The 12,379-nt window shown below is 36.6% G+C and overlaps 1 protein-coding gene across 2 annotated transcripts in view; it reads right to left on the bottom strand.

The window, feature by feature from the left end:
- Positions 1-1,032: 1,032 nt before the first annotated feature.
- Shprh (SNF2 histone linker PHD RING helicase) overlaps positions 1,033-12,379 on the bottom strand; it is a 72,023-nt gene continuing 60,676 nt past the window's right edge. For both annotated transcript variants that reach the window (XM_076552764.1, XM_076552763.1), the window contains exons 26-30: positions 11,214-11,306; positions 10,478-10,564; positions 9,160-9,338; positions 3,968-4,048; positions 1,033-2,924 (exon numbers count right to left, since the gene is read on the bottom strand). In XM_076552764.1, coding sequence (XP_076408879.1) covers positions 2,828-2,924; positions 3,968-4,048; positions 9,160-9,338; positions 10,478-10,564; positions 11,214-11,306 — 537 coding nt within the window. In that variant the 3' untranslated portion in view covers positions 1,033-2,827. The remainder of the gene's footprint in view (positions 2,925-3,967; positions 4,049-9,159; positions 9,339-10,477; positions 10,565-11,213; positions 11,307-12,379) is intronic.

Genomic DNA, 12,379 nt, shown 5'->3' on the forward strand with positions numbered 1-12,379 from the left:
ATCATTGTTAAGATTTTTAATGTTATTAATGATGTGAAAGGGATTTTTTTGGGGGGAGTATCTCAAAATGCAGAGATTTGTGCATATTCAACATATAACATGACTGAGTTATACTCCCCAAAAGGAGCAATTTCTAAAAATAAATACATAGTTCATTACCTTAAGATTACATACAAAGAGAAAGTTGATGTTGCAATAAACACAGTAAAGCTATTTGGGTTTGAAGCCAAGTCTGTGGAATTAGGTAACATGATATTTATAATTTACATAGATAAATCTTCAGTCCTAGTAAATTTATCTGGAATTACTTGAAAAACAATTCCCTAGATATAAATGCATTTAAAATGTAAGGATTGGGCAATTTCACTTTTTCTCAGCAGTTTGCTAGTACAGTGCCCATACTGGAAAAAGTAAAAGTATTTCAGAAAACAAAAAATGACTGAAAAGGGAAATTAAACTTTCTTTGGTTTGCAGCCAATATATGGGGATTATATGGGTACTGGTGAGTTCTGAACCACTTAGAGGATTACCACAATAGTTTTTTTTTTTTTTTTTTTTTTTTTTTTTTTTTGGTTTTTCGAGACAGGGTTTCTCTGTGTAGCTTTGCGCCTTTCCTGGAGCTCACTTGGTAGCCCAGGCTGGCCTCGAACTCACAGAGATCCGCCTGGCTCTGCCTCCCGAGTGCTGGGATTAAAGGCGTGCGCCACCAACGCCCGGCCACAATAGTTTTTAATAAAAAAACAAATGAAATATGGAATACTGTATAATTGGCAATTTGATATTTGTTAAGTCACTAAAAACCAAAGTTCATATGATCTATAGCTTAGAAATGAAACAATCACCAGGCGGTGGTGGTGCATGCCTTTAATCCCAGCACTTGGGAGGCAGAGCCAGGCAGATTTCTGTGAGTTCGAGGCCAGCCTGGTCTACAGAGCGAGTTCCAGGACAGGCACCAAAACTACACAGAGAAACTCTGTCTCAAAAAGCCAAAAAAAAAAAAAGGAAAAAGAAAAAGAAAGAAACAATCTACAATTTCATTTTCCACTAAAATATTTATTTGAGGTATCTTACTGAAATAAATAAGAGTAGTTTTCCTCTAATACTGGTAAGTATAGTTATCAATATATCATTTTTTAATTGAAACACATCAAATTGTTTTTCCTAGAATATAAAGTAATACTGGAAACAAAAATAAGTACTTAACCAATCTCACTATTAAGTTATAGCCACACGTCTCCTGAATCTCAGCATGGCATAGGATTTGGTGGAAGAACAGCAGATGTGAAGCCAGAGGGCCTGGGCCCCATTGTCTAATTGCTCCATGTCATAGGCAAGTTTCTTAGTATTCCTAAGCATTAGTTCTTTACCTTCAAAACAGGGATGATATTAGTTATAGCTACTTCACAGGACTGTTGGGAATATTAACTACATGAATACACATAAAAGCTCTTCATGATATGTAAAAGAGCTGTAAAAATAGTTTCATTTCATATAAAAGAATCAATGCATATCTCCCTTCAACTGAAGACTGAGCACCCACAATGTCTTCTTCAGTTGAACTGTCACTGTAAACCTGGAGTAGGAATGCACCTTAGCCAAGCACCAAGGCTCACTGATGAAGGAGACCCAGGGACAGGTTTCTGGGCAGTTAGGTAGGAGCTAATGAATCCTGAGGGTCACTCAAAATTCCAAAAGCTTAAAAGAAAGAAAACAAGAACATTTATAGTCCATCACAGGGCTGGGAAAGAAGCTACTTCTTATTTTGTGATTTCAAGGTCACCTATTAATTCTTCACAGAAGAAGGGACAGTTTCATCACTTACAGTTATATGCATGTGTGAACACAGCACTCTCCTGCAGTAAGGTCAAACACTAGTCGCTAAGGGCAGAGTAACTGAAATGAATAAACTCTATTGTAAATTTAGATACTAGTAGCTAAAATGACTAGTTATAGGAACATAGGAAGGGAATACCATCTAAGACATCAGTACAATGATGATTTAAAAAAAAAAAAAGCCATGTTCCTATGCTATAGTAAGACCCCAAATCATAAAATTTCAGTATTTACAGATGCATCCATCTTCAAACACATTTAAAAAAACTTACTAAGAGAATTAAACAGATCATTGTAAATATTAGTAACACGTAAAACCACACTAACAATGATACCACTTTAACACATAATAGAAAAATGAATTTTTCTGTATTTTAACTTTTAGTAGCAAAACATAAAAAGCAAAATAACTGCCTAATGATTTAGCATTAGGAGTTGTACTACTTACTTTTAAGTTCCAATGACAGTGCTATAGTTTAAACTCATGCAAGTAACTAGTTATTACAGTTCAGTACTTTCTTAAAATATTACTGAGAAGATAATGGTGAATCATATGCTAAAGATGATGAAGGCCCTTTCAAAAATGTGGTCTACATTGATTGGATATATCAACTCATACAAAACTAGACTAGTTTACTTTCTCTCTTATATATTCTGACTTGTTATTACAAATATCTATCCATTACAAGAAAAGTCTTCAATACCTTTCTTAATTCCCCTGCCTTATTAGTTACAGATATTCATTGAAGCAAAAAGTGTTTCAGTAGGAATGTAAAATTAAAATTCATTGTACATGTTTTGAAATTAGTATATGGAAAAGGAACCAATTGCCAATTATTACTAGGCTAGTATGTAACAAAAAAAAAAATTCATCCAATTTGAAATAGTATTTACTAATATTTACCGATCTTTTGTTTTTAATTAATAGTTTTTTGCTTTACAACTATGAAAATTAAGTCCTATATTAAAGTCTGTGGGATGATTTCACAACACTTCATTCAAGCTCTTCAGTTTCTTTGGTAAACAGGTCTGCTAAGTCAGCCACAGTCAAAACAGAGGCTTCAGAGTGCTTCCCGGGTGAGCTTGTATGACTGCAAGATTTCAAGAAACACAGTGAGAAAGGAAGGCCAGGAGCTAGTGACTGCATGCACAACAACACACGGAGAACACAAATCTGCTCCTATACTGTTGTAACTGAGCCATGGGGATCTCTTTGGAAGTAGATAATGAATGTTACATCTCATGAAAATCAGTGAAAATGCTGAAATACTTCTGAGGCTTTGTCAGAAAATGTTTTCTATGAACAATTAATAAAAATTCAAAACAAACAAAAACCAGCAAAAGACATCTGACAATTGTTGCCAAGAACGCTCTAAATTCACCATTTACTTTTTTCCACTTACTGAGTGAGAGGTTCAGTGGCTCTTTTAGTATTTTAAGTAACTGAAAATAAGAATCACTGAAGCCTGAAGATGTAAAGCCTGTGGGACGGCTGGCTTTTTTCCTTGTACATCAGCAAAGTATGGGAATCTCGGATTTGAAAAGGTTTCTGTGTTACTCCAAGTACCCCTGGAGATGCAACCCCTTCTAAAAAGCTATCATCTCTTCCATGAGCAACTTCCAACACATCCCATCTCACAGGGAGGTCCAGAGGTACTAGTTTATTTTAAGATGACCTTAAAAGGAAAATTACTGTGCATATATTAGGAAGTTTGATGACTGCAAGACCACGTTTAAAAGGTCAAACTGTTTTGCTCCTCTGATGCTTGTGAATTTGACACAATTCACCAGCCAAGACTGCAAATTCAGACATTCCTATCAATCTGTGATGGGCAAGGGTCAACTATGAACAGCAGTTCATGTTTAGTTTCACACACACTGGACAAAGGCCTAGGTAAGACAGAGCAACACATTTAAAAATAAGTGTCATGTGGCAAAGAAAAGTCAGCTAATTTTGCATATTACAACCTAGTAAATTACCTTAAATCAAATATAGACTGTACAAAGCATTAGTTGGGAACTGCTTTGGATAAAATGCTATTCTCTGCTTTATAAAAAGTATTAGTGTTTATATCATTTGCTATCATCCAAGTGAAGGTGATCTAAAACTCAAATGATAGGGAATGTTACCTACCTCCTCTCAGCAGTTTTCAGCATTGCCTGCATTCGCTCTTCTATTGTTGCTTTAATTAAGAATCTATGTACAATAGTAGGTCTAGAAGATAAATCAGAATTGTAAGCTTAAAAATCATCTTAAGACAAATGAGTAGAACCTGACTTTACATACACATGCTGCATTTGTTAGTCCATGGGTGCCCACCTGTGGCTGGTACATAAGAATGCTGAGGGACAGGCCAGAAGTGAATACTGCCAATGTGATCTTCATGAACTAATTAATACTCTCATGAGGGAGAAAGATAGTATACACATGAAAAATCAGGCCTATGTACAGATAATGCCATAAGGAGTTGAAATGAGAGATGGGAACTAGTTACTAAGGACAGAAGCAGCGGGAAGAGCAGGCAACAGAAGACAAAGCATGTTCATGAACATTACTGGGATGAGCACACACGGGAAAAGCTAGAAATGTTTCAGGGGTCAACAAAATAACATAAGTGTGTTGTAGCGAAACAGATGAACACAAGGTTAGAGGTGGGCAGGGTTCAGACCATACATTGTGGTTTTGCAGGGCCCGATCAGGAACTGGGTTCTGTGGTTATTATAAAGGAATATGTTCCAGTGGTTATGTATAATTGGATTCACACTGTACTTTGGAAATGCCTCTGGCTATTGTGGAGGCAGAGAAGAGATGAAATTCATAGTCCTCTCAGCAAGAGGAGGTGGATCGTGCTTTGTGTCAGTGGGTAAGAAGTAGTCAGAAGATGAGGAATATCTTTGATATACAGAAGTCAAGACTGAAATAATTTGAATATAAGACATTAAAAAGAGATATACAGGAGAATCCTAGATTTGTCTGAGCAAGTATAGATGATAAGAGTCACATTAAAATATGAGGAAAGCTTGGGCTAGCTGAGAGTAGTCAGAATGCAGTTTGTTTTACCTAGTCTATATCCTGGGAGAGCTGTGAAGTTCCTATATACGTGTTCAGATATTGACTAAATCTATAAAGCTGGTAATTTCTGGGTTGAGGGATATACATGTGAAACTCACCCACGTATACATTCTACTTAATACTATGGCACTGGGTGAACTAGAGAGAGTAGATAAAAAGGGCCACTGGACCACTGGCAAGAAGTAGACCATCAATTACACGCTAAGCCTCATTTTAGTAGTATTATTCACGGGACAGCTACCAAAATAGGAAGGCTAACAGAATGGGAGATCAAGGAGGTAGAGGCGGACTGTAAAGGAGTGTCAGTTTAAAAATGATGACATTCAGACATGTTTATGTGATGTATTACAAGAGGAAGGCTCCTGAGAATAGGAGAAGAGGTAGGATTTAAGACAAATGGGGTGGAAAAAAAAGGACACATCTTCCACTTTAATAAAGGGGGGACAAACACTATACCTTCCTGACCATTACCTGAGCCATACTCTTGCCTGAAACCAATCAGTATTAGATCCTATACCATCTTGCCCAATCATGGAAAATGTCCAGTGTTCTATCCATCTTGTTTTCCTCTTTCTTTCTTTCTTTCTTTCTTTCTTTCTTTCTTTCTTTCTTTCTTTCTTTCTTTCTTTCTTTCTTTCTTTCTTTCTTTCTTTCTTTCTTTCTCTCTCTCTCTCTCTCTCTCTCTCTCTCTCTCTCTCTCTCTCTCTCTCTCTCTCTCTCTTTCTTTCTTTAAAGATTTATGTATTTATTATGTGTACCGTGCTCTGCCTGCATGTATGCCTGCATGCCAGAAGAGGGCACCAGATCTCATTACAGATGGTTGTGAGCCACCATGTGGTTGCTGGGAACTGAACTCAGAACCTCTGGAAGAACAGCCAGTGCTTTTAACCAGTGAGCCATCTCTCCAGCCCTTGTTTTCCTATTTCTAATGAATCATTCTGTACTTCATTTTTCATTGAAAGGAAAAGGACATAATTTTTAATTCTATTCTCTTCTTTTACTCTGCACAAAATCTCTCAAACCCCTCCTCCTCCTATGAGCTGCACAGTAACAGAATGAGCCGTGGTTAAAGCCTGGGCCAGGGAGGCAGCAGGTGCACCTGCACTGTTCTCCTTGCTGTGTCACCACACAAGCTACGCAATCCTTCTGTTTGGGATGGCTGGGCTAGAGCTGAACAAGAAAATCTTACAGGCAGTTGCTTACACTGCTCCATTTAAACTGCTTTTGAACATGCTGCTAAGTAAAACTAATGGTCACAGCTCCAATAGTAAGATTCCTTTCCTGACATTTTGCAGCAAATGACAGTTAACCATGTAGGTGTCCTACCCTTTCCCAGAGCCTTTTAATTTAGGTGTGCCAGAGTTTAGTTTGTGGCCCATCACTTATCTTTCTCTGCTTTAATAATTCTATTCATGCTCATGGTTTATAAAACACATCACATGCTACTGATATCTAAGTTTGTGCTTCTAGGTCTGGCTTCTCTCCCAGTCTCTGAACTTAAATATCTTAGATAGCTAATAAAATCTCAAACATATCTGAAGTAGATTTTTGTTCTTCCTACTCAATCTGTTCTAATAGTCTTCCTCTACTCAGCTAAAGATTTTTTATCCTCCTAGCTGTCTAGGATAAAGCCCATGGCCCAGACCCAATCTCCATTATGCCTACAGATACTGTTAGTTCTACTTCCAGAACAATCCAGAACCTGACCACTACTAGCAGGTGAACTACCACCAGTCAAGCTACCTTCCACTTTCATCAAGACCACATGGCCTCCCATGCTCCCCTTACTCCCAGGACTGAACACAGCTCTCAGAATGACTGTTTCAAAGCTGAAGTTAGACTGAGTTCTTCCTCTGCTTGCAGCTTCCCAATTAGGGTCTAATATGATCCTCAGGATGATCCCTGACTTCATTTCCTACCTGTTTCAGTCGAGAAACTGTAGTTCCTTGCTATTTTTTTAATTTTTATTTTTTTGCAAAACCAGGAACACTCCTGACTTACAGATGTCACACTGACTTTATTGTCTGCTTAATCATTCTTTCTTAAGATATTAGCATGACTAACTACCCAGTCTCTTTCAAGCTTTGCCCAGATGTTACCTCTCAGTAAGGTTGGATTCCAAGTCATTTGTGTTCTTTTATCTTCCCCATCCTGTTCGACATTTCCAGGTCCTAACATGACATATCCTTTACCTACATCTGTTGCATAATAACTGTTGCTAGACCAACCTGCTTACAAGTTGCATGAGGACATCTCAAATGCTAAAATTATGCATGGCACATAGAAAGTGCTCAACAGAAGTCTACTGAAAGAAGTGTGTGGAGAGTGATGAACACCAACTATTACGTAGATAACAGAAAGAAAGATAAAAACTTCAAACTCTATGAGGCACAACTGTCACTGGGAAGGAGGATACAAAGGTTCAGGTAGTCTTTTAAAGGAGGAAAATCTATTTAATGGGAAGTAATGGCCTTAATGGACTTAGGCTTTTAAATCAGAGACAAGTCCTATCTATGTTTTAGAACAAGAAGTCAGTGTTTAGGGCTGGCAAAATGGCTTTAACTTAGTAAAAGTACTTGGTAAGCCGAAGAACCTGAGTTTGATCCCTAGAACTCCCTTTTCTTAAAAAAGTTAGATGCTGTGTGCATAGGCCAGTTAGCCTAGAAAGTATGCCAACCAGCAGAAAAGCAAGTAAGATTGCCTCAACAAAATGGAAATGGAAGGCAAGAATTGACTTCTGGAAGTTGTCCTTTGACCTCCAAATTCACAACATGGTATGTGGACACCGGTACTTACACATACACTAAATTTAACTGTACTCTAAATGGCATTTGGAAGTACTTTAGAACAATTGTGCATTATGGTTCTACTACTTTGCTATATTTTGTTAAGTTTTTTTTTTTTTTTTTTTTTTTTAAAGAGTACAAATCCATTTGATGAGATTTAGAATTACCATGGAAACACAACTCTCGGTGCATCTGTATGGGTACTTCCAAAAAGGCTTAAGACTTATGTGAAGAAAAGAGACCCACCATGAATAAGGGCAGTAGCATACCATGGGATCAAGACTGAATGAGGACAAAGTAAGCTAAGAATCAGCACTCATCTGCCAGTGTTCCCTAATTGTGGTTGCAGTATGACCAGCCATGTCCTTTTTCTGCTACTTTGAATTTCCCACTCTACTAATAAAACTGTGAGCCCAAACAAATCCTTCCTTACCTTGGCTGCTTTTGTTTAGTGTTGGACACAGCAATGAGAAAAGCAATTAAAAACAGAGCCTATTTCTTTCCCACTTAAAATTAAAGGTTATCAAAGCTCTTTATGCAACAATCTGTATTTCTGATTCTCACATGCCAAGTTCATTTACTATTCCTTTTCTCATGCTTTACGACAGCAGTTCCAAACACCTCACAATCCTCAGAAATGTCAGTTTATCTCCTACTTATTTCTACATATGCAACTCTCCATGACTGCTTTCTAGTCCAACTTTAATCAGTCCTTCAGCCTACTGTCTTCCTTTATTCTTAGGGCACAAAGCATACCATTTTTGTTCATATAACTTTAAATCATCTTTTTCTTGTGCTACATAGTAGCTTTCTGTGTATATTGCTAGATGGGAATGGATTATGTCTTACATGATTAGAATCTTCAGTGTGTAGCATAATGCCTGACATACTTTAGGTGTTCAGTAACACTTACTAAATGAGTAATTAGTGTGTGCTTAGTAAGTGTATGTGTATGTCATCAAACACTCAAGGTCTCTAACATTCATGAGGTAATAGAACTAGGAAGTTGTGTTACAGATACCCATATAATCTATCATTTGAATAAAGGAAGTACTTATCACATAATAATCACTATTACTTTAGTACTACACTAAATCTAATTATCTTTTATTTACACTGACTTACTGGTTCATTCACTGTATGTGTGCACGTGCATTCAAGTGCCAGGGAGCCCATGCAGGTATGTGACAAAGTGGAAATTTCACATCTGACTTCATGTGAGGGGTTAGACTATGTATGCATAAAGTGAAACATAAATCAATTTCACAGTTAGACTAAGACTTTTTCCTCAAGGTATCTCATTAAAGATATGTATATAATCTAGAATCTGAAGGCAAAACAAAACAAACTCTAAATCATTTCAGGTGAGGGAGACAGAACCTGTACTTAAAAACAAACAGGCCATGATGAACATAAATAATTTAAGTGCTGAGTTAGTAAGTGGTTGATGCTAATTTTAGTCCTTACTTTGTCTGTCCGATCCGGTGCACCCTCCCAATGGCCTGAAGCTCATGGGCAGGGTTCAGTATAGGCTCCACCAAGAGGACATGAGTGGCTTCGATGATAGTTAGTCCATTAGAGCCTGTGTGCAGGGGCAGCAGCAAAATATTGACTTGAGGATCATGTTTAAAAGCTGAAAGGTTCTCCTAAAAAAGAAAGATACATTTTAATATTAGCTGGACTGATTAAAATAAGAGCAGTTTGTTACAGTTCAAGTTGAATATGGTAGTGAAAATTAAATGCTAATCCACCAATTTTAGAAACTAGAATGTTGTTTTCCTTGATTTTGAAGAAGAGAATCATACAAACACTTTTGCTTTTATAGCATATAGTAAAAATCATATCATAGATATGGGATACATGAAAACTGAACTATATGAATGTAGAGGAAAATGAGAGGAAGGAAAAATATGTCAGAGTTAATGTGAGGTAAGACAGGAATCTACTACATTTAGTTGTTCTCATGTGCAGTGTGTCTCAGATTACGAGGGTGTGACTGTAGGTGGAAGTTTCTCTCTTACCTGCCTGTTCCCAAATCCCTGGCAGCCACTTCTTACATAATTGACTCCGAGGCTTAACATTACTTGTAAGTGCTCAGCCGGTGGCTCAGGCTTATTATCAACTAGCTCTTACACTTAAATTAACCCATAATTCTTATTTATGTTTAGCCATGTGGCTTGGTACCTTTTCTCAACACGGCTTTCTCATTTTGCTTCCTCTGGGTCTGGCTGGTGACTCCTGACTCCACCTCCCTTTCCAGCATTCTCAGTTTGGCTTTGCCAACTAACTTCCTGTCCAGCTACTGGCCAATCAGTGTTTTATTAAACCAATTCAAGTGACAAACTTTTACAGTATACAAGAGGATTATTCCACAGTACTGAATGTGATATAAAGGAAAATTTAACCATATGTACCTTTTCCTGATTATATGCGTGTGTGTGTGTGTGTGTGTGTGTGTTTTGTGTGTGTGTATGTGTGTAGAATACAATCCCAGGATACAGGGACCCCTTCAAAAGAGATACTGCAAGGCTATTTTTTCTAGATAAGGAAAAGGATCTCAAGTCAAAAACATTTTTTTTTTTAAAGACTCTCTTTTTAGGTATAATTGAATAGATCAAAAATACCTGCAGTTTTTCTACTTTGCTTTAAAATGTTAATTTCATAGATAATCAAGAACTCAAACCCTCCTTCAGGGTACAGGACAGAAGATAAACCAAGTCAGCTAGTGAACAGCAGTTTCAGTTAGCATCTGATCTGTTAAAAACATAAGGAAAACTTGACACACCTGGAATGTCTTAATGCGACTGATTTGTGTAAATTCCATGTTGTTGTCGGTGAGAGCTTTTGAAATAATATCTAATACATCTTGCCACTAGAAGATAAAAGTGAGAAAAATAGTGTTTACACACAGCTTTTGACCAAAGAGGATTTGAGAAGGGAAGAAATAATAACTAAACCACACTAACAGTTAAATGAACAAAATCAAATCCAAACTCTCAGATAGAGTACCTACAACACTAGTTAGCTCTGTTGGGAAATACCATTTTCCCCTATCAAATAAATACTGGCTGAAAGGTAGCATAATAAAATATAAGCATCACTGAAAATAATTAAAATCCATAATGCAAAACAATGGCATATTTAATAGATATAGTTTCTTATCTTTCTAAATGGAAAACTAGGGTTTTTACTATATTTACATTATAAATAATACTTTGTAGTTCATTAACTTTTCCCTTAATAGTCAAATTCATTTGTGAATGAGTCAAGGTTATAGATTCCAATTTTTAAAGTACTGAAATAAAAATCTCTTATTGAAATCAATATAAAATGTTACAGGAACTGCCTTTATAAAGTATCATCACATTCCTCTAAACAGAAGGACATAGGAAAAAAAAAAAAAAGCTGAAAGCATCCTGAATCTTAACTATACTTCAGCAAGCATTTAAAAATAGTTCTCAGATAAATACTAAGTAGAGGCAGAAAACCAGCTGGACTGAAGCAGAAAGTCTTGATTATACCGTTGAGAAGACGAGTGCTTTGGCCCCTGGATCTCTAAGCTGTATTTTCATCAGAGTTCTGACCACAGCTTCCACTTTTGTAGAATGGCTACCCTTTGAACACAAAGGGGAAAATGCATTAATATCAAATAAAACCTGGTTAAGAAAGGAAAGAAATCGGTATAAAACACTTCATTCAAATATATATAACAGAGACACTTAACAAGTATCTATGTGCTTAGTCTTTTTGTTTTGTGTTTGCTGAGAATTTTCTTTAGTCTCTAATTGCACAACTGAATGAGTTTATGTCCAAGATGTGTAAGAGACAGCTCAGTGGGTAAGCATCTTTGGTATGAGCCTGATGATCTGAATTTGATTCCCAGAGCTCACATGGTAGAGAAAGCCAACATTTACATGTCCTCTGACTGCACACAATGTGCCATGTCATTCACATGCTCCCTGTCCTCCAAATGTAAGAAAAAGCATTTCTTAAAAGAATTTACAGATAGTTAATTGAACAGAAAGGCATACTAGAAAGTCATAAGGTAATGATACTAAACACATTTTACTTGGATTTTTTAGTTATTAAATTTTGTTACAGCAAAGAAGCAGAATATGTATTCAATAACCTTCCTCATTACTCTCATTTCTTTCATATAGAAATGCAAGAATACAAAGAGCCAAAACTCAAAGCACTTTGCAAAATGATGTCTTCAACCAATGAATAAAACTTCTTGTAATGGCATGGCCATGGACAATGACAGACACCAAATGATGTCATCTAACACACAGGTAGACTCACTTTACAAGAGTGGTTTTTTTTTTTTTTTTTTTTAATCTTTCAGAACTATTCTATCAAAGGAATATGGAAATGGAAAAGTGGTTTAAAACCTGAAGAATAAACAAATGATGAACCTGTAATCAGTGTGGTAAATAAACAATCAGTAACTGGTTTTTCAGACCTTAAATATGAACATCATAATGCCCTAAATTAACGTGTGGGGAAGGGGCCTGACAAACCAAAATGCAACAGTATTTCCACAGCAGCATTAGTCCTCTACCCTTGATGCTCTCAGTTCATTTATTTGCACATGAAAGGATAGAAAGGGAACCAAATAAACAAAGAAGTTGTCCTAATTTAATATCAAGACAAGATTATGAAAAAAAGTTTAAAAATCTTCCCACTA

The sequence above is a fragment of the Peromyscus maniculatus genome, chromosome 16, assembly GCF_049852395.1.
Source record: "Peromyscus maniculatus bairdii isolate BWxNUB_F1_BW_parent chromosome 16, HU_Pman_BW_mat_3.1, whole genome shotgun sequence".
NCBI lineage: Eukaryota > Metazoa > Chordata > Mammalia > Rodentia > Cricetidae > Peromyscus > Peromyscus maniculatus.